Source organism: Capsicum annuum, unplaced genomic scaffold, assembly GCF_002878395.1.
Source record: "Capsicum annuum cultivar UCD-10X-F1 unplaced genomic scaffold, UCD10Xv1.1 ctg2967, whole genome shotgun sequence".
NCBI classification, from domain to species: domain Eukaryota; kingdom Viridiplantae; phylum Streptophyta; class Magnoliopsida; order Solanales; family Solanaceae; genus Capsicum; species Capsicum annuum.
Genome location: NW_025836175.1, coordinates 14,197 through 37,388, shown reverse-complemented (window position 1 = coordinate 37,388; position 23,192 = coordinate 14,197). Strand labels below are relative to the sequence as shown.

The 23,192-nt window shown below is 36.1% G+C and overlaps 1 protein-coding gene and 1 long non-coding RNA gene across 2 annotated transcripts; one reads left to right on the top strand and one right to left on the bottom strand.

Moving 5' to 3' along the window:
• Window positions 1–473: 473 nt before the first annotated feature.
• On the bottom strand, window positions 474–2,118 carry LOC107869133 (receptor kinase-like protein Xa21). The gene is made up of 5 exons (XM_047402879.1): window positions 1,939–2,118; window positions 1,374–1,613; window positions 1,074–1,305; window positions 615–925; window positions 474–506 (listed from the first exon to the last, which is right to left on the bottom strand). Exons 1-5 carry the CDS (start codon window positions 2,116–2,118, stop codon window positions 474–476), a joined length of 996 nt encoding a protein of 331 aa, XP_047258835.1.
• Window positions 2,119–9,579: 7,461 nt separating this feature from the next.
• On the top strand, window positions 9,580–18,700 carry LOC124891058. The gene is made up of 3 exons (XR_007049505.1): window positions 9,580–10,250; window positions 15,716–16,909; window positions 18,230–18,700. It is a non-coding gene; the product is annotated as an uncharacterized LOC124891058 (long non-coding RNA).
• Window positions 18,701–23,192: the final 4,492 nt, after the last annotated feature.

The window sequence follows — 23,192 nt, the reverse complement described above, 5'->3', positions numbered from 1 at the left end:
TGAGGCCCTTGTCAGCCCATCCAAGGGCCTATACTTATTAAAATGTGAAGAGGCCCAACAAAACACCCCAAAGCCACCCACTTAATGCCAAGGGTATTTTGGTCTTTTGCCCCTCCTTTGTAATTGACTATATAAGTCATTTGTTAGGGCTAGTCTTGTGGTGGTTCATTCATTATATTTTGAGAACAGAAGACTTGTAATAATTTGATCTTTTCTCCCATTGGAGAAGCTCAAAACCAAAATTCCCAATTGGAGTGACACTTGGGTTGAATCTTGGCTAGAAACTAGGATCTTGAGGTCATTGAGTTCCTCTTGGTCCAAGTAAGAGCTTGGTGATAATATTCTTTAATCTTAGGGTCCTTTCATGTTGTTAGGGTTCTTAGATTCTTGAATATTGTATGTCAAGTCATTATCTTTAATTTTGTAATCTTGTTGTTTGTGTGGTAACATAGTGAAGCCGTGTGGGGCTATTTTCAATTCACTATAGTTGATGCCACTTTGTTGCTCTTGTTGTTATTATTATAATCTCTATCATCTTGTCACTAGCATTGTTGTTGTTCATCTTGTTATTCTTGTGTTCTTGTGTTGGCTTGACTCTCTTGATACACACTCACTTTTGTATCAATCCCTACAACATCTTTCATGTTTGTCCTTCTAGCCGGAGATTCAGTACTACAATCTAATACAACTTTCATGATTGAAGCCACAACATCTAGCTCCTTCTGTAAGCGATTATCCATTGGTGTTACCAAGTTGACGTCTACAATGTCCATTACAGCTTCTGGGAGTGAATAACTCACCCATTGCTTCAAGCTAAGATCTTCCTCAAACTCATTAGGCTTTCTCCTAGTAAACGTTTCCAGCAACATGACCCCATAACTATAGACGTCACACTTTGTTGATACTAGTCCATCCAGTCCATACTCTACAGTCAAACAATTCATTTAAAGATGTAATATACTTTCTATGTGGGAAAAAAAGAAAGGAGTAATCAGCAAAACTAAGAGACATACCTGGCACAATATAACCTAATGTTGCTAAGGTTTTAGTGTATAAATTACCCTAATCTTCACCAAGCAGTTTTGAAATGCCAAAGTCTCTTAGGTGGGCGACCATATCTTCATCCAGCAAGACGTTACTAGGCTTCATGTCACAGTGAATCACAGGCAACGAGCACCCATGGTGAAGATATTCCAAAGCACATGCCACATCAATTATTATGCTTAGTCTCTGCTTGATGTCGAGGAAGTAGTTGTACGAATACAAGTACTTGTAAAGACTCCCATTAGGCATATAATCTAAAGCCTTGAAATCAAGATTGGAACAACTAGTAATGACTTTTACGAGATTCCTATGGAGAAAGCTGCACAAACTTCACATTCTGTATCAAAACTCTTGAATGCCGCATCCAGTTGCAAATTGAACACTTTAACTGCAATGGCAGTTCCACATCTGAGAATGCCTTGGTAAACAGAGCCAAAACTTCCAGAACCAATCAGATTACTCTCACTAAGGTCATCTGTTGCTTGGAGCAGTTCATAGTATGAAATTCTTTCACGTGTTATGGTAGACGATGAATCTACTTGTTGAGGAGTTCTTTTATCTCTTCTATACTTTATCCATAAAAACACAAATACGATAGGAACAAACAAAATTGCAAGTCCTAGCAAAAGAAATAGAACTAGCAATCTTTTCCTATTGATTTTTGCTTTGATGAAGTGGAGCATGGAGGGACACTAAATCTTTAAGAACCACACAATGCTTCATTGTAGATGAAAAACTGACTCGAGAGGTTCTTGAAAGGACCCCTTGAGGGTATTTCACCATGCAATTTGTTGACAGAAACATTGAAATACTTAGGTATTGAAGTTTCTCCAGAGACATGGGAATAGTTCCTGATATATTATTATAAGAAAGGTCTAGGAATTCCAAACCTACCATGTTGCTCATTGAGTCAGGTATAGATCCATGCAACTTGTTGTGTCTCAGTAAAAAGTGTGCCAAATTTTTCAATCCTCCAATTTCTCTTCGAATTCCATTTGAGAATTGATTCATTGACAGATCTATTAGTGTTGCAGCCATTAGATTTCCAATTTCTGGAGGTAAAGAACCAACCATGTTGTTTGACGATAAGTCAAGAACCACTAAATCACTAAGGTTCCCTAAGCTTGGTAGTATATTGGAACTCTATATATTTGAACCCATATGTATCTCTCTACGGGAAGTAACCTTTCCTAAATAATTAGGAAGAGAACCTGAAAGTTGATGTTGAGTCAAGTCAATCACATCCAAGCAATGCAATGAGTCAAGAACAAGGCCTGCAGGTTTCTCAAGTTTCCAATTGATATGGGAATCGATCCAACCAAGTAGTTTCTAGAAAAATCAAGGTCTAATAATCTGCTTAAGTTCCCAACTGCCTTTTGATTTTGCAAACGTTGGCGTAAAAATTTCTAAGAGAGGTGGAAAGGTGTCCCATGGAAGCTAGAAGCATGCTGTTTAGAGGGTTCGAAGTTAGAGAAAGAGTTGTTAAATTTCTATTATTGATTAAGGAAGTCAAGAAGCTTAAGGATGAGTCACTGGTTAAATTGATTACTGCTAAATTTAGATATTGTAGATGAGTCAAATATCCAATAGAATTGGGAATCAAGCCAGTGAGTTGGTTGTGAGAAAACTCTAGACGAGTAAGTTTTGAACAATTGAAGATGGAATGAGGAATAGTCCCAACAAGATTGGTAAATACCAGATAAAGTTCTTCAATTTTGGGTAAGATAGAACACATGAGTGGTGGGAGGCTTCCTGATAGATTATTGTTTGTAAGAGAAATCACTCTCAGCACAGATATGTTGAAGATCTCCGTTGGAAGTTGACCACTGAAATTATTACTCTGAAGATAAAGTTCCTCCAACTCAATGAGATTGCTCATCTCTTTGTGTATTTCACCTGGAAACACATATTGTGGATTCCTAGTGAGTTTAAATAATTGATTCAATCTAGTAAATCTATTTTTGCAAAGATATGAGAACTGTGTCTTGTTTAAGTTTTCAATCTCCCGTGGTAGAATCCACTACGATTTTAGCATTTATATTGTTGGTGATACGAAAGTATTAAAAGAAAAAAGAAAAAAACATGTATAGAAGATAAATATATTTGAACAGAGCCATTAATCTGGCTTCTCTCCATGCCTAATATCACCAATCTTAGCTACCTCAATTATTCAATAACTGAAATTATCCCTGCACTTACTGTGTAGTAAAATAAAATTCCGAAGCAATTAGATACAAGCATTCATAAGATAAAAACATATCAGTGAAATGGTTATATCCGAGCTCTAATATCTGCAAGCTACTCAATCTTCCAATTTCACTATGAATTGGTCCATCAAACTCATTAACTGATAAAGACAACAGTTGAAGTTGTGAACAATTCGACAAACTTGTAGGCATATGACCGCGAAGATTGTTTTCAGATAGATGAAGCCTTCTGGGTATTGGGAGACCATTGCATAAAGCATTGGGGAGATTTCCTGATAAGCTATTGCCTTTAAATGCAATGATTTCGATCCTAGAAATATTGATAATTGTGAATGATATAGAACTCGTAAGTTGATTATGTTGTATGGACAACCAGTTCATGTTGTGAAGATTTCCGATCTCTTCTGAAATGTTTCCTTGAAGTGAATTATAATATAATTCTAACTTCTCCAACCTTGAGGCATTCGGGAGAGAGACGGGGATATGACCTTCTAAGGAATTGAATGCCAAATTCAAAATTTCAGGATTTGAAATGTTAGCAAAGGAAGAGGGAAGGGATCCAGTGAAACTATTATTCCTAAGACTTAGAACTTGAAGTCGGTGTAAAAATCCAAACCAAGAAGGAACCTCCCCGCTGAAGCTGTTGAAACTTAACCTAAGAAGCTTAAGTCAGCGCAAGCATGCCATTTCTTGAGGCAAATTACCCTGGAAATTGTTGCTTTCCAAGTCGATCAAGAGAAACAAGAAATGTGAGGCTTCCAAATACCTAGGGAATCCTTCCTGAAGAGCCATGTCGGAAAGATTCAAGGACTTTACTCGCTGATGACGAAAGCCACGTGACTCCAACCCAATGACAAACGGACATAGCGGGAGACCAACTTTCATCCAAGAAGTGAAAGGGGTCGGAAATGATTTGAGATTTTAAAGAAAGAAGTTCTAATTGATCAGTGTTAGTGTTGGTTTGGGTCATGTCTGAACCAGCCATAATATAGTGAAGCAACAAGAGTGTTAAGAGAAAAGAGGTAAATGGTTTCTCCATGATTGCATAAATTAGTAGAGAAATGGTATGGCTAATAAGCTGGGGTTTGAGACTTTAAATTGAGAATATTTTTATGAATATTTTTTTTTGTGGGGGGGGGGGGGGGAAGGGGGGGATAAACTTTCATTTATTCTATCATCTCAATAATATTTTTCCCGAACATGATTTATTTTCCAAGGACTTGACCTACTGAAACAACCAAATCAACCATGTTTTGCAAACCATGATTGGAGTTAACATGTTTTGCACAAATTCGTCGGAAAGCAAGTAAAGTTGTCAATAAAACTATAACACTAACCTTGTGAGAAGCGGGGAATCAGAACTTGAATTTTATGGGTTAAAATTCTAAAATAGCGGCATGTGTAAGGTATTTATAACCTAGTTCTGACTTTAAATTTGTACATGCTTAGTGATTTTCTTAAATAAAAATATTGAATTTGGACTAAAGCTACTAAGTTCAGAAGAACCTGTGGACAACCTTCTACCTCCGTTCCGGCACATACCAAAGTGTGGACACAAATGTTTGTTTTGCATGTGTGGGCACATCAAGAATTCAACTTTTCTTTACATTCTTGTGGTGTGTATCTCACATTATTTAAAATGAGAATGCGATAATAGTCTATGAGTTCAAACTATAAAAAAGAGAGCTATGTGTTATTAATATCTTTTTAATTATAAAGTATAAAAGATCATTAACAGGGTGTAAAAATAATTCTGATAGGATTTGACAGATTGCTTAAGTTCTTTAGAAATCAATCAACAATTTTTTATACCTCAAGCACAACCTTGTTGGGCTCAGCTATTCTAATATATTGTGGTAAAAATTAAAGGGGGATGGAAGTAAATTTAGCTTAAAAGTTTACTTGTTTTATATTTTCATGTGTAATTTGTAAATCAAAGGAATTTCAGCTCAGAAAACTTTCTTGTTGCCACAAAATACTTAGAATAGACTGAATGAGTCAATGTTACAAGAAGTTGCATTTTTCTTCATCAACCAAAAATAGTAGGGGCATTTTTTTTCTAGATGAACAAAATAAAAAATGCATTCTCTTTCTTTTATCTTCTTCTATGCCATGCAGGCGGAGCTAGAATTCTTCTTACGAGCTAAAAACGTATTCCTAAATACCGGAACACATCTCCATTGAATTCAAACTGTTTTAAGGGTTTCGAGGCTTGATTTTTCAGCTGAAGATAGTCTAAGAAAGCCTGTGAACATGGAAAACTCTTCAGGGTATTTTGAATCTACCATCAAAATAAGAAACCATTGGTGTCATTTTATCCTAACTTTTATAACCAAATGCCAAAGGATGCACCTCAATAACACCATAAGAATCGATTGAGTTAATATATGAATATACGCGCTATAAATAATTTGAACTCATATTTTAATATTACAATGAATTTATAAGAAAGATTTTTATGTTTAAAATGTCTCTTTCTTGCTTAAAGTTACCAATAGTTTCCCTCATAGTCCAATACTGGTCAGAAAATAAAGATATGGGCTCCAAGAAAGAGTGCCAAAATAAGGAAATTTCATAATTTGAGGATGAAAAGATCTTCTTTACTTTTTTTTCCTCCAGGTGAAGTTAATGATTGCTATTAACATTAAGACATTGATATGATACAACAACATACCTAATGTAGTCCTATAAGTGGATTTTGGGAAAGGGTGTACCCAAACCTTACCCCTAGTTCGTGGAGGTAGAGAGGTTGCTTCCAGAAGACTTGCTCAAGACACAGAACATGGTATCATGATGATATCAGGCGGCAGATTCTTCCTAAAGAGTAATAGATACATGCAAAGGGACACGTAAGCTAGTATCCTGCTCGTGAGAATAATAATGATCTAAAATTGCTGGACTAAGACTGAGATTTTTCAAAAGATAGTGAAATCATCCCTTTGATTGGAATATGTCTTTCCTTGACTCAACTACTAAAAGATGAACATTATGTTTCGGTACTAGACAAAGTTGAAATGGGAAGAAAACAAAGCGCATCATCAAGCTACAGTTCTTGAAATCATCGATGTAAAGGAGCTAATAGCATTTCATGCTTGTTCCTACAAGCTTACTTTTGTGGTTTCTGTGGCAGGATCACAACGACAAGGACAGACGATCCTTCTTCTATTATGACATTTACGCTGCGATCTTGTCTACTCGCAGCAGCTGCAACAGCAACAGATATGGTGCTGAAATGGCCGCACTTGTGGTCGCCAAAATTGCGCTCCACAAAGCAGGCTTGTGGGAATTAATACTTTTAGATATTCTAAAGACTCCACTTGTGGGATTACACTAGCTATCTTATTGTTGTTTTGTCAAGACACATTTATGTACTCATTATCACTATGAAGATAAACTCAACTGTTGATTTTATCACCGATTAATTGTCTAATCCATATTTAAATTGGCTGGTGTCTAAGTGTCAGATATTCTGCTTAATCTTTTTTTTTTTTTTAAGTCTCTTGAGCTATCATATTTAGGCATTTTTTATGTTGCTCATCTGCTTTTCACTTAGCTGATATTTTGAGTTTGTGCTGCTGCTATAGAGAGCTTTTGGAATGTGTCAGATATGCTGCTGATATTTTCACCAGACCTTGTTTCTGGAAGACCGTCTCAAGACACTGGATATGGTATCATAATCATATCAGGGGGCAGATGCTTCCTAGTTAATGGAGACGTGCAAAGGGACTAAGCTAGCATCCTGCTCGTGAGAATAATGATCTAAGACACTGTTCACAGTGTATGCAAGAAGAAATAGCTACTACAAAAAGTAACAAGATCGAGAACAATGGACCTCCATCTCAAAATGTCAGAATAAGAAAATAATTGATTAGAAAGAAAGAACTAAGTCGTACGACCAATGACAGTTCACTTCTGCTAGATTTTTTTTTTCGGTAACCTGATTTTTTCACTATATATGTTTTGTTCGGTGCATTTTAAAGTTCTCTTTAAAATGGTCTTTTTATTTCAGCAATTTTTTTTCGCTCTTGTTAAAAAAAAAAATTTCCCCCGACCTGCGTTGAATTTCTTTTATTTTTTCTTGAGCCGAGGATCTATCAGGAACAACATCTCAACCTCCAAAGGTAGGGTTAAGGTCTGTGTACACTCTACCCTCTCCGGACCTCACTTGTGTGAAGTTCTGTCAAAAGGCTGCACGGCATAATGTCCAGATGAGAAGTCTCCCAGTAAATCGTGTGTCGAAGACATTTTATTGGTAATTTGGACACTGAAGGACAAACATAAGGGGAGAGGAAGCAGAAATTGGGATATGTCCCACTCCAACATGTTAATTCATTAAAAAAAAATCATGGCATAATACAGAAATGAGACCTTTAACTTGGCTCCGACTAACATTTATGCCCTTCAATTTTTGGTATGCACAAGTAGACACTTAAACTTGTATAAAGTCGAACAAATAGAAAATGTGTCATATGTGGCGTCCTATGTGGCCAGTTTGCATCCTACATGGCGTCCTACGTGTATTATGCCACATAGGACGTGTGTATCTCTTTGCTCAAGTTTACAAGCTTAAGTTTCTATTACAGGAATCCAAAACTTATCAAATATTTGCAACAAACAAATTATTTGGAACAACAGATTCCACAACATGCTCAACATGCTAGAGGTTGAATCTTGATCTTCTATAGCATTCCTACAACATCTTTCATGTTTGTCCTTCTTGTTGGAGATTCATTACAACAATCTAATGCAACTTTCATGATTGATGCCACAACATCTAGCTCCTTCTTTAAGCGATTATCATTTGATGTTAACAAGTTGGCATCTACGGCCTCCATTACAACATTTGGAAGTAAATAACTCACCCATTATTTCGAGCTAAGATCTCCCTCAAACTCAATAGGCTTTCTCCTAGTAAACATTTCTAGCAACATGACCCCATAACTATAGATGTCACACTTTGTTGACACTATAGTCCTTGTAGACACCTAATTTTGTCCCTCCCAAAGCCCAATTTATCCATTTTTTGCCTCACGTTATTCTACACCCTCACCAATTTGATTATACCCCACAAAAATACAAAAATAACAACCCTTAACAAAATCCCTAACAAATTTTATCTTATTTTAATCATCCTAACCACTCCTCCTATAAATTTTGGACAACTCATCACCACCCCATACCCCATACCCCCTACTCCTACCCCACTCACGGGTCCCACATCACAAAACACATATAGCAACACCCCCTCTCCATATACTCCCAATTTCCATTCACTAAATGGTCGTTTGGTTGGAGGAGTTGAAGCAAATAATCCCGGAATAAAATTTCTATTGCATGTTTGGTTGACAATATTCGGGATAACTTATTCCGGGACTAATAAATAGTCCCGGGATAAGTTATCCACTCAATTGGTGGGATAACAATCCCGGTTTAATTTATCCTTGGGATAAATGTATGAAAGGACAAAAATACCTTCAAACTCTATTATTTTCATTTCTCACACACTCATATATATATTACGTAATATATAACATATAATATTATGAATATATATACGTTAATTGATGTAATAAGAACTCTTAGAAAAAATGTTTATGAAATCCTCCAGAAGCTCTAGTCTAATTTGAACATGCTTTTTACGTAGGAAATCAATTTTGCAATTTTCTTTAAAACCACATTGTACTGGAATTTGCTCTTGTAGTTCTATTATCTTAGGCCAAACTTAAGAAAATCTACCCACTATAGCGTAATGTAAATTCTTATGTTTAATTATATATATATATATATATATATTACGTTAATATGTTTAATTATAATACATTATGTTTAATTATGTTTAATTATATATAATTTAATTATATATAACATAATATATAACGTAATATATTCTCATACACACATTAATTATGTTTAATTAACGTATAATATATTTATAATAAATAAATTTTGAATAGTTTTCCGTTAAAAATGATTGTAAAATATATAAATTATGTTTATTTATATATTTTAATTTCTCTATAAAAACAAATTTAAGAATGAATATTTAAAGCTTAAAAAGAAATATATATATATATTAAATAAGATGGAGGGTATTTTGGTAATCAATCCATTTATTCCTAGAAATTATACCATGCATATTACCTTAAATACAACAAACAAAACACTCAATAAAAAATAATCGCAGCATAACTAATCTCAATATAACTTATCCTATCATAACTTTTCCCAACATAACTAATCCCCGTATAACTTGTTTTCAAACCAAATGAGCCTATGGAAATACACCAGCACAATACACTGGGGGAGGGGGGCCACAGGGAATATTTGGCAGAACTTCCATTTTCCATCAAGAAAAATATATTACACACCATTTGCACACACTCATTTATGGTCACTGCCATACATCTCACAGAACCATACACACACCATTAGAGAACAAAATTTTTTCCACTCAATTTCACGCACAGACGCATAGCTCCAATGCACTAAATACGCACACATAGGGGTCTTCACCACCAATTAATACGCACACATATCCACACACACAGTGATCGGAAAATGGACCCTCTTCCATCGAAAAACCATATCCACACACTAAATCGCATGCACACACCGAAAAGGCTTAGATTGAGGGAAAGAACACAGATTTCACGGGTGGGTTACTGTTCTGGTGACAGACTCGCCGGAAACGCGACAAAGTTGTCGCAAATCTGGTCGAATCCATCGGAATATATCACATCTGGTATTTCTTTATTGTCTTCGGTCATCACTGAAGTCGATCGGAGTCACGATGACATAAAGAAGTCTGGAGAACCTTGATCTGTCTTCAATTTTGTCCGAACCCATCAAAATTCAGCTCGGTTTTCTCATATTCTCACGATCTCTAGCTCGAGGTTGGGTGGGTTCATCAGAATCGGGTCGGGTCTCCCTGTGTTCTTGTGATACACAGTTCCAAGTTGGACAAATTCGTCATTGAGGCTTAAGTCAAAGTTATCGAAGGTGGGTTTTCTTTATTTCGTCGAATAATATTCATCAAAGGCGATATTAAGGTCCATTTCTTTAAACCGTTCTTTCTTCTTTATTTCAATTAGTTGAAATGTCCATGATTGTATGTTAGGTGATTATGATTGTTTGATGTTGTTGATGTTACGATCATGACGTTTAGTGATTCGACTTCGGTGGTTTGAGGGAGTACTCTGGTTTCAGGGATGAATTTGATCATGTTTTAATGGTGATTGATAAAAAGAAGTTGGGGGGTGGAATTGCGTGATTGATAAAAAGGGTGAAGTTAGATTAATGTTAGTTTGTTATTGGTTTGGTTAATTCGGAATTAAGTTTGTGAATTCGATAGTGTTATGATGCATTGAATCAGATAGGCAAATATAGGTTCGGGTAGACAAACTTAGGAATGATGTTTGAGTGACTGCGTGAAATGATAAATGTGTTGAATGTTTCTTTCTAGTTTACCGTATTTAATTCAAATGTATTCATTTAGTCGGGGAATGCTCCGAGACACATTGTATTTATTTAACATTCCCTGACGAATTATATTGGTGAAAGACATTCATGATGAAGACCCGAGGTATCGGGTAAAGCATGGGAGCATAGTTAGGATTAGTGTAGGTTAGAATAGGATTTATTTTTCGCAATTTTTATTTCATATAATTGGACTGAACATTGTTTTTGGATTTGTTTGTTTCGTGTGTTTGATTGATTGTTTGTACATGTTTTGTGTGGGTTTATACATTTGTGAAGTCAATTTAGCCGATACGCTCCACCAAGAGATCGTGGTAGAACCACAGGATCGAGGTCAACAGAATCTCTATTCGCAAACCAATTTTAAAGAGTCAAACTATTTTGAAAAGGACTTTCGAAATGTGACTTGGCACACCAGATTGTGCCAAGTGGCGACTCTGAATAAAAAATGAAAGTAATTTCTTTTCAAAATAAATTTTAAATCTTTTGTCACCTTAATAATAAAAATATTTTTCGAACTTAAAATCTGAATCTTTTTAGTTAAAAAGGGGTGTGATAGCTTTGGCGACTCCGCAGGGGACTTTTCATAATTCAAGCTAATTTTTGGAGTTGTATCGACTTTGTTTGACATTATGGGTGTACAAACATTGTTTGTGTTGTTTTGTGTTATTGTTTCTCATTGTTGCGTGCTTACATGCTCTTTATTTACAGTTTTTATCTTATGTGTTACCACTTTATATCGGCATCATGTGCATAACCCGAGTCATTCTTTCTGCAACAAGTTTGTAGTACACGTGTTATAAACGACCTCTAGTTGAGTCATCCTTCTTTTAGGATGGGGAACCATCGGTGTTATGGGGTGGGTGGAAAGCTCTCGCAGCCCCTATCGATCATACGCTCCCCCGAACAGCCTTGTTAGTGAAATCCAACGTAGGTTAGACTTTAGGGCGTGCTTATGTGCATTATATTGAGACCTAGCAGGACCCACTTGGTCCTTTGTAGGAGGCTCACCTCTAAAGTATCCCTATGTACTAAATGTTGCATATTTGAGGGTAATGTGGTCATTTGACGGATGGATTTGGGGGAAAGCATGTGTTAGAAGTAAAGTGTGTAGGTAATGAATATTCAAAAAAAAAAAAGAGGAGAATGAATCAAAAAAGAGTTTCGTAGTTTATTTTTAGCGTTCTTTATGGCTTTTGTTCTTCACAACCCAAAAATTCAAAAAAAACAATTACCATTTGCACTCATCTTCTCAAAATAAAAAAAAACATCAAAAACATTTCCCTTTTGTTCCTTTAGTAAGTATTCATAATTCAAAAATTTCAAAAACATTTTCATTCATAAGAGTTTTTATAAAAAAAAAATTCAAAAAAAAAAATGGTAGAAGTTTTGTACATTTCATATAATGAAAATAGCAAAAAGATTTTTCTCGTATAGTTGGTGTCATTTTTATGTTGAGTGTCAAATTCAAAACTTAAAAAGGATTTTATTGACGTTTTTCATCGTCTGCCTTTGTCGTGTCCCTTAAGTGATGGTTCATCAATAACTTTAATTGTCCAATCTGGACGAACTACGCACCCCTGATTCTCCTCTCTCGGGAGAGATACATAGGCAGCCTATTGTTGGTTCGGGGATCTTATTTAAAAAACATCCCAAAAGATTTTCTTCACTCTTTATTAGAGCAGGTGTTTATATATATGTTTAAAAGAAAACTACAAAAAAGTTTTTTTTTCTAATAGTTTCAGTTTCATTTTCCTATGAAATTCAACATCGAAAACCCTAAAAGATTTTTCTTTGGTAATCATATGTTTCATTTTGTATAGAGAGTTTTAACCTGTAAAATGCACAAAGATTTTCATCAATTCTTTTGACAATTTGTTATTTTATTTTCTTTTTAAAGTTTAAAGAAAAAGAAAAAGAAAGAAAAAGAGTTTAATTGGTCATTTTGGCTAAACTTCACGAACTACGCACACTTGATTGTCCTCTCTCGGGAGTGAGATACGTAGGCGCCCTTCTTGGGTTCAGTGATCTTTTCAAAAGAAAAGCAAAAAAAGAGTTTTGAAAAAGTGTTGCACGCTAACACGTTTATTGTCTCTTGTTCAGTTAGTTTAAGGTGGTTGGTTTGTGGCATTGTAATATTGTAGCTGGTCCTCTATATCACACCAAATCTAAGGAAGGTTTAACTGTATCCAACAAAAATATAGAGAGTGACCTCATGGATCAAACAAAGAGTCAAGAAATTGAGAGTTTAAAGGAAGAAAATTTGAGACTAAGACAACAAATGATGGAAATGTATCGATCTTGGGCTAGTGGGCTGCCTCCTCCTCCATGCTCCACTATTGATCCTACAAATACCTTGAGTCTTCCACCAAAATTGCAAAGTTAGTTTTCTACTATTGTTGATGCACTGCAACATGACTCAGAATTCAATCAAAGCCAAAAGCATTCCCATACTTTCACCACTCTTTCTCTAGAAACTCAGCATAAGCCAACTATATTCACAACACCACATGTCGTCTGTGATTTTGTTGCTCAATCCTCTGCTGAGACAACCACATTGGCTAGCTGCCAAATAGTTGTACTTGCCTATGCTGTTGGTGGATCCATGCTCGATACTCTTGGTGATCATTGTTATACTCTTAAGCCTACATTTAAGTTAATTGGGCCACCAAAATTTCTTAACAAGAAGCCTAGCGTGCCTGAAGAGCTAGAGAAAATAATTGGGAAAATGAAGGGTACAGAAGATACTATGAAAAGTTCCCTAGGATTAGGGGTAAAGAAAATGTTTCATATAAAAACTGGGGCATGTCTTGATACAAGAATAATGGCCGCCTTAGCTTTCGACGACATCATTCACAGTAACTATGTGAAGAATCAAGCTTTGATCACCATGGGATCATACTTGGAGGGGACGTTTTGAGCCTACCATTGATCAAACCCGAGTGTGGAAGATTGCTTGGAGCCTTGAAGACTTAAGGACTCTTGGGTTTGGACCACCTTTGTTGGTTCACGGTTTTGGCGCCCTTTATTAAGGGCTTTTTGGTCACTTAGCCTTAAGGGCATTTTGGACAATTCATATTGTTTTCCAACACACCAAGGCCACCCTTGGTCATTAAGGGTAGTGTAGTCTTTTTTGCATTCTTTTGTAATATACTAGAATTAGGATTTTTTTTTGGTCTTCTCTCATTAGTTAATGAATGATGAACATTTGAGAGACTTATTCTCTCTTTGGAGAGTGCAACACCTTAGTATAGTTCTTAGTTAGGGCTTGAAAAAGCTAGTATTGATCTTTGCTTGGAAACGGTGGATCTTGAGGTGAGTTGATTCCCTTGGCGGTCACCGTAAGAGTGTGGTTTTGATTATTACATTCATTAGGGTTTTTTGATTTTCATACACTCTTTAGTTCTTAATCTTGTAATAATCTTGGTCTCACTATCTATCCTTTACTTTTGTTGTTGTTATCTTGTGTAGTGGACTGTTTTGGGTCATTTATTGAATCCGAAACTTGTGTTATTGTTGTTGATATTGTTCATCACATTTTATAGCTGTTTTGGTGTTGAAATACACCCTTGTATCTTGTATTCTTATTGTTGGTAGCGAATCTGAGTGTGGTTTCCATCTTGGTCCTCGAATCCTTAAGATTAGTGGACTGATTTGGAGTGTGTTTTGTGTCTTCCGTTTTCTTTCTCGTATCACTTGATATCAGAGCATGGCTAGATCTTGTTCGTGTAAGATCAATCTTGGGCTTTCTTGTTAAAAAATTCAAAAAAAAAAAAAGTTGAAATCTGAAAATTTCAAAAAGAAGCAAATCTGTCCATTCTTTTGTCTTGGCCGAAATTATGTTCTTGTTGTGTCTTGACCTAGATTTTTCTTGTTTTGAGTCTAGATATAGGAGTCATTTTATTTGTTTTGTTGTTTCTAGTGTTAGCTTCTTCACCTCTTAACACTAAAGAAATCTAGATCTAGTTTTGAGCTTTAATTGTTGTTGTTGTTGTTGTGAACCTAAACTTTGGCCGAGTGATTGTTGTTGGTATTGTTGTTATGGATTCAAAGATTGGACGTGTGTTTTGTTTTTGGTTCAAGGTTTGAATGTGTATGGTTTATTGTGTTGTATTTTTAAGCTTGGAAAGGTATTGTTGATGTTTGGGGTCCAACTTGAACCTTAGAACTTCAAGATTCAAAAAAATGTGTTATTAGTGTTCTTCACATCTTCATCTATAGTTCATGAAAAAGTGGTTGTTTGATCTTGGAAGTTGAAGAAAGAGAGTGTGTATTTTGTTAGTCTTGAAAGACATGTTTCCAAAATTGAAGACCTCTCAAGACTTTTACAACCAATTCCAACCACTCAAGGACTTTAACAACCACTTTTTCAACAACCTTCCATGATTTAAGGACCATGTCTTGAGGAGAAAAGTCAAGTCTTGCTTTTTGAATTTGAAATAGGATTTCAAGACTTGTTTTCTCTCCTTAACCAATTCCCACCAATTTCAAATTACAATTGGACCAAGACTTGAATTAGAAAATAAAATTTGATAACAGCCGCAACCAATACGTGGCTGCCACATCACGTTTTTTACTGGTCACCGACAATTTTTAAGCTCAAATTTCAGATTTCTTAGTTTCATTTTATTGTTTCCTAGTTCCGTTTGATGGTTTGAACACTAATTAATAAACTAGTAATCTCCTACTAGATTGTAAGTTAGTTGTAGAGTCCGTTTGTTTCGTGTCTTCGTTATTTGTGTGCTTTTTCTTGTTTTTAACTCGTAGTAACTTCTTTGTTCAAGTTCTTAGGTAAATTTTATTTTTGTGTCTTGAGTCGATCAAACAAGAATCTATTCCATCCGCCAAGTAGAATTGACATCCTATTGACTACCGGATTATAAGCAACTTTCAATATTCGCCACTCCAATTGTGAGAATCACAAAGGTGAGTGTATACGAGTGTTAGTGAGAAGCTTTTACTACTAACCTTGTTTGTTCATTGTGTAGGTACAAAGGTGATAGAAGGGGAACATGTCTTCGATAGCTGGGATTATTATGACTACAACATGGGAGACTATGATTATAGTGAGGGGTTTTATGGCTATGAAGTTGACAGAGATTGCGGAAGCTATGAAAATAGCCATGAACAAAACTTGGACAGATTTGGGAGTTACGGTTTTGAGGGAGAAAATGAGGTGAATGAAGTGTCTAGTGCTTATGGTGACTTTGGAGATGATGTAATACCTTGTGAATGTTCTTATGATGATGTTGGGGCATGTGAGGAGTCTTACACTTCTCACTCCGAACCTAGATTTGGTGTTAGGTGTAACCCTTTCATTAACAAAGCTTATGAGAGCTATGATGAGAGTGCAATTAAGGAGTGAGAAGATTCATATTCTTCACCTTGTATTTCTTCTTATCAAGGTCAATATAGTGTGAATGGTTATACTAGTTCAAGTGGAGGTTATCTAACGAGAAGAAGAGGGTGTGCATCTCCAAAATCGAGGGGTACTTGTGTGCATTATAATGTTGATCCGAGAAGGAGTATACACTTTGGAAAGGTGACCATTTGTGGGATACCGGGATACCTTATTGTGTTGAATGATAGGTACTATAAAAACTACATCGTTCCTTCCATGGTCAACTACTTGTGGTTGTTTCGAGAGCCTTTACTTGTTCCATACTCATTGGACGACTTCAAGGTTGCCGAGAGGGTAAAAGTTGTCTTCTCCCAATATGAATACCATAAAAAGTTGCGGTTCGATGTTCTTCCCTTGCCCTACAGTCATGTATACTTAGGTGTCAATTGGTTTGCACGACATAATGTTCCTAATGTGGAAAATTGGCCTAGTGTTGTAAGAAACCAATGGGAGAATCGCCTCATGACTTACTTACTGCCCAAGCCATAAACAGAAGTGCCTACCTACTCCAATCTAAATTATTATGAGAGATAAAAGATTGAGAGGAGTAAGGAAGTGCAAGGTGGTAATCCGAGAGTGGAAAAAAGAGAGGTTGTGTGGAGCGAAGTGAGGGGATTATCACCAAACCATGCTAAAATTGGTTGTCCTTCTATTTCTAAGGACATTTGTGTAGGCACCAACATTTCAAGCGAAGGCGAACAATGCTGAAAGGAAGTTGCTGCCCAAGCTTATAGAGGACCTTCACACAATGGCAAAGAAGAATCTACTCAAGAAATTTAAGGTAAAATAGCTAACTCTTACACTTTGGTGCATGAGAATGATATTTGTGTGGCTAGTAGCCCATTGAGTGTGAGTAGTAGCTTACTTACTTGTGAGTTAAATGATTCTTTGTCTCTGGTTGATGATGTACATGTTGTGAGTATGGATACACTAGTTCATCCTATTGATGACAAAATTGAATTTTCTTGTAAGGTTAATTTATGTCCACCTACTGTTGAAACCTATATGTTGAATGAAAGTACATCATCTTGTGTAATCGGTGTTGATCAACTTACTTGTGAAAATTTTCCACCACTTGAGTATGTGTATGATGTGATTAAAAGAACTCAAGTGAGTGAAGTACTTGAAAATATTGGTCAACAAAATGGAAGTGAACCCGAGAGCCATTCTTGGGACAATCTTATGCTTGAAATCTCTTTGAAACATGATATTGATCTTTTAGAGAGTGATGAACGTGTTTGTTCCGAATCTGACCGGGAAATAGATCATGCTCTCTTTAGGGATATTGTCTTATTTGAAGATGATTTAAACACTCCTAATGAACCTAGTGGTGAGCATGGTGGTATAGCTTGCCTTGAAGGCTATAGCCGATATGTTAACCCATATGGTGTGACAACATTCCTCCTAAAGATGAAAATCTCTTTTTGAAAGGTGAGAGTACTCTTAAGGGTAAGAAATGTGTAGTCCTTCTTGAAAACCCGAGGGCAAAGGTGTCATTGACACCTTGTCCATCCTTGTTTGACACACCTGTGCCTAAATTGCATGAATTCCAACTTGTGGATGCCAAGTTGTCTAGTTATTTGAAGGAAAGAATGTGTATGTGTTTAAATGCTTATTCTTCACTCGTGAATGCCTTTGCACGTGATTCTTTTCTATACTACCTCTTTGCCTATGATGACGTCCATGCTAGTTTTGGATTTATTTTATGTCGAGATAGGAAGTTTGTTGGTCTGTCCATGCATGTGCGTGATAATGCTATATGGATTTTATGGGCTTTAGAACAAATTGAAACCCGCCTTGGTGTGGTCTTTTGAAGAGATAAAGAAGCAATGGTGTCTTATAGCTCATAAGATGAAGAAAGTTCTACCTTGTGGATTATTTGATGCCATTAGGACCTATGTAGTTTCTTTATCTCCTGGTGATTCCTGTAACCAAATCTGTTGTGCACCTTTTACTGAGCTTTTAATATTTAATTCAAAGGATCCTTGGTTATACTGCAAATATGTGCAACCTTGGCATGTTGAGATGATTTGTTATGCTAACCCTAACCCTTATTCCATGAGGAGTTTGTATTTATTTGCCCTCTCTTCGGTTTTGCAAGGTTTGTATTCGAGGTCGAATCCTTTTCAAGAAGGGGAGGATGATATAATAACAATGGCCACCTTAGCTTTTGATGACATCATTCAAAGTCACTATGTGAAGAATCAAGCTTTGGCCACATGGAGGGCACAAGATCATACTTGGAGGGGACGATTTGATCCTACCGTTGATCAAATTCAAGTGTGGAAGATTGGTTGGAGCCTTGAAGACTTAGGGACTCTCGGATTTGGACCACTTTTATTGGTTCATGGTTTTGGTGACCTTTATTAAGGACATTTTGGTCACTTAGCCTTAAGGGAATTTTGGACAATTCAAATTGTTTTCCAATACACCAAGGCCACCCTTGGTCATTAAGGGTAGTGTAGTCTTTTTTTCCTTCTTTTGTAATATACTATAAGTAGGATTTTTTTAGGTGTTCTCTCATTAGTTAATGAATAATGAACATTTGAGATACTTATTCTCTCTTTGGAGAGTGCAACACCTTAGTATAGTTCTTAGTTAGGGTTTGGAAAAGCTAGTATTGATCTTTGCTTCGAAACGGTGGATCTTTAGGTGAGTTGATTCCCTTGGCGGTTACCGTAAGAGTGTGGTTATGATTATTACATTCATTAGGGTTTTTGATTTTAATTCACTCTTTAGTTCTTAATCTTGTAATAATCTTGTTCTCACTATCTATCATTTACTTTTGTTGTTGTTATATTGTGTAGTGGACTGTTTTGGGTCATTTATTTAATCCGAAACTTGTGTTATTGTTGCTGACATTGTTCATCATTCTTTATTGCTGTTTTGGTGTTGAAATACACCCTTGTATCTTGTATTCTTGTTGTTGGTAGCGAATCCGAGTGTGGTCTCCATCTTGGTCATCGAATCCTTAAGATTAGTGGACTGATTTAGAGTGTGTTTTGTGCCTTTCGTTGTTTTTCTTGTATCATGTCTTCAAGTGTTAACCTTCCTCCAATCCTTGAGATTTCAACACTTGAGGAGAAAGATGAACATGAGGAATTTGTGAAGTATTTGGGAAAATATTTTAATCAAGTAAGAGAAACTGGAGGGAAAATGAATGAGAAAGATGCAGCTGCAATAGTAGTTGGAGAACGGGCACATCCAAGAAGACGAATCGTCACCGTCAGTCTCAAGCCCAAGTTCATACCCAAGCTCTCTATAATCCCTCCAAAAATCCATTCTACTCAATTTCCCTACCTTCATATCTAGTATACTGCGCACATCCATATGTTCACCTCCCTTCTTACTCACAATGGCGTGCACCATCTCCTTAGAGTTATCCTCCGACTACACAAACCTGCCAAAGCCCCTTTAGGCTCGATTTTAGATTCAAGCCAAACAATGAAATCAGGCAGGAATTGAGGGATAGCTTCGCACCAATTGGAGATTAGTATGCTAGCTTATTTCAGAGATTGGTATAAAGGGACATGATCACTCTCTCTTTGGGCACACTCTTGATCTCCATTCAAGAAATTTTGATCCTAATGCACGATGCGCATATCATTCTGATGCTCAGGGTCATAGTATTGAAGATTGTCGAGATTTGAAAAAATATATTGAAAAGATGATTCAAGATGGATCAATTATGGTGTGGAATGTTGATAGTAAGAGAAGCTCTAGTCATGCTGATATACTAACCAGTGGCTAAGTTGTCAGTTTGAGCAATTGAGGAGTTACACCTCTCCCTACTAGGAAGATGTCTGGTAGTTTGTTTTGTTTTGTTTTCTATTTTCTGAATTATTGTAGGGTTGTAGTTCGGGATCTATCTTGTTTTGTCCCTTTATCGTTTATGTTCAAACCCTTTTCTCTTTTATTTCAACTTAATGAAGTGTCCCTTTTCCTTTGTGTTTTAAATTTGTGTTGTTTGTTTGTTATGTTTACACAGTACATTTTATGTTGATTCTAGTGATATGACATGCTAGCAGAATTTTCAGCCAAATCTTAAAATCTGGTTTAAGCATGAACATTAAATCAGAGGGTTAAAGTTAGAAAAAGCATCTGAGAAATAGGTAGAGTGCTGAGACATTTGGTGACTAGTTGAAGCCTTCTTGGAAAATTAAGGCAATTATTTTGAGAATCACAAGAATAACTTGGTCATCAATTGAAAGACATGTCTCAATTAGGTCAAATGGTGGTTGCGTAATCCTATATCAAGAGAAACAAAATGAAAATTATCTCCACGAAGACATGAGTCCTTCCGCATTAATATTGTACAGCAAAGTGGAGTTGTATGCTGTACATGCGCAGAAGAAATAGTGATACACACGCCCAGTTAAGTTAGTACTGTAAAAATATCATACATGATCTTCATCTCCCACTTTCTTATTGCATGTTATGTACTTGCATTTTTTAGGATTGATATGACGAAGACATTTTATTCTGTTAGCCAAACATTGTAGCATCCTTTGTTTACCCTATTTGAGCCTTCTATTTTCTTTCGTACCCCTCTTTAGATTTCAAGATAGAGTCAACAAAGCTCAAAAGAAAAGGTGTTGAGCAAAACAGTAGAGTCAGAAAAGTTTTTTTTTTAAAAAAAAAGAGAAAAAGTGTATCCAAAAGAAAGAAAAGACGAGTGTCAAGAAAATAGAGTCAGAAAAAGTTTCAAAAAAATTCAATAAAAGAGAAAAGGAAAAAAGAGAATAAACCAGAATCAAGCAAAAGAACAAGTTGCCAGGACTACGCGTAACCTGATTCTCCTCTCTCGGAGTGAGATACGTAGGCTGCTCTACCAGGGGCTTGATCCAATCAAATGAACAATTTAGAATTGCCCAGTCAAAAGAAACTGAGGCATGAGTTAATCTTTATAGTTTGAGTCGATTCTAAAAGTTGTAAGTCCTAACCCACTTCAAGTGTCGTTTGAGCCTCATGCCATCCCTTTTTTCTAACCTTATCCAAAATCCAAGTTACAACCAAAGAAAGACCTTCAGATCATTCTTTGAGAATGATAAGGCTAAGCATGCAATGCATATGATAGGTATTTTGGGAACTACTTGTCTTCTTCGGCATAAGAAATCTGGAGAGAAATAAAAATGAGAGTCTTATTTGTGAAAATCCTTCTGGGCACCGTAAGACAATGGTAAGTTGAGAGACATAAAAATGAGAGAGTCTTATTGGTGAAAACCCTCACACACACTGTAAGATAATGGTGAGCCAAGAAAAAAATGAGAGAGGCTTGTTGGCATAAATCCTTCACGGTGTCACTAGCCGAATGAGGTTTTGAATGCAGTTGACCTAAGGAAGCAACTCAGTTTCAAGACCGTTAACTCAACAATAGCTGGTAGAAAGTGTGGGTAGAAAGATCACACAGATTAACCAAATTCATGGTATAATCATTATAGTTGACTGTCATTTTTAGATAAATTTTTTGTTTCTTTCAAATGGGGACGTCCATTGTCTTTTCTTTCTCTGTGTTTTTATTTTATTTTTCTTGAGTTAGTTATCCAAAAGAAAACACATTGTTATTTTTTCTCTTGTCTTTGAGTCAAGTCCATGTTAAAACAAGTGAGAAAAGATTTTATTATTGGCCACCATCTTCTTCAATTGCACAAAGCAAGACAAGGGGTCCAACACATGAATGAAACAAGCTTACAAGTCAGAACACAGAAGGTTGTTGTCAACACACAAATTTGTGGAATTCGTGGAAATACTAAGGTCTAAATGAGATTGTCTGAGAAACATAGCAAAGCAGAGATACTGTGTTTATTTTAGAGTTATTCTTAATATTCTGAGTTTGGACTAACGGTGCAACAAGGCAATGACAAATGCTAATGATTAGAAGCAAGATCTCAATGGGACAAGTGCAAGAGAAATCTCCTCAAATGTCAAAGCTACAAGACAAACATCCTGTTTTAAATTCACAAGTTTTCTTTGTATGAAACAGGAATAATTGTGACCTTCTAATCAAAGGCTTCAAAGCATAAATACCTAGAGGTGCAATTCCTCATTTCCGCTAATGCAAATGCAGTGTTGTTGTACAGGTTTGGTAATCCCAATTGTGGTAAAACTCATCATCTTGTACCCCTTAGAGACAAATTCTCTAATTTGGGTCTTTCATGTCTCGTGTCTAGGAAGTCCACTTCCTAATTTGAGTCGTTAATTTTGAAAGATGCACTTTAGTAAAGACCCTTCACTTTCATTCTTAAGAAGGGGACTCGTTAGTCTCACACATTGAAATTTACCCTCAAAAGGGGCATTTGTTGATCAGGATCTTGATTCATCTTTGCATTATGCACTGTTGCAAGTGGTTGTGATTAGGTTTGACACCCGCAAAAGTTTTTAATGAAATTGGGGCAAAAATTAGAAGTATTGTATGTTATATGGAACTTCACTTTAGGACCCTCTTGAAAAATGATAATTGACTTCATGTCTAGGACCATCCTGGAAAATGAAAATTTACTTTATGTTCAGGACCCTCCTGGAAAATAGAAATTTACTTTTTGTTCTGGACCCTCCTTCTTTTTTCTAATTCTTTCTTTGAATAAGGGTTGGGTCAAACTTTGGTCTCGTTGTCTACTTTTTTTGTCTGAAAATACTTTGTGTTTATATCCAAAAAGGGGCATGATGTAGACACCTAATTTTGTTCCTCCCAAATACCAAACTATCCATTTTTTGCCTCACATTATCCTACACACTCACCCATGTAATTATACCCCCACAAAAATACAAAAATAACAAACCTTAACAAAATCCCTAACAAATTTTCTTGTTTTAATCATCCTAACCACTCCTCCTACTAATTTTGGACAACTCATCACCACCCCATACCCCTAATCCTACCCCACTCACGTATCCCACATCACAAAACACATATATCAACACCCCTCTCCATATACTCCCAATTTCCATTCACTAAGGGAATAAACCAGTACAATACACTGGGGGGGGGGGGGGCATAGGGAATATTTGGCAGAACTTCCATTTTCCATCAAGAACACTATATTACACACCATTTGCATACACTC

Excerpts from the sequence above, each read along its gene's own strand:
- LOC107869133 (XM_047402879.1), bottom strand. The coding sequence starts at position 2,118 with ATGGTTGGTTCTTTACCTCCAGAAATTGGAAATCTAATGGCTGCAACA. Across the intron at positions 1,614-1,938 it reads CTGACTCAATGAGCAACATG|TATAGAAGAGATAAAAGAAC; the intron begins GTAGGTTTGGAA and ends TTATGGATAAAG. Across the intron at positions 926-1,073 it reads TGGCATTTCAAAACTGCTTG|AGTATGGACTGGATGGACTA; the intron begins GTGAAGATTAGG and ends GTTTGACTGTAG.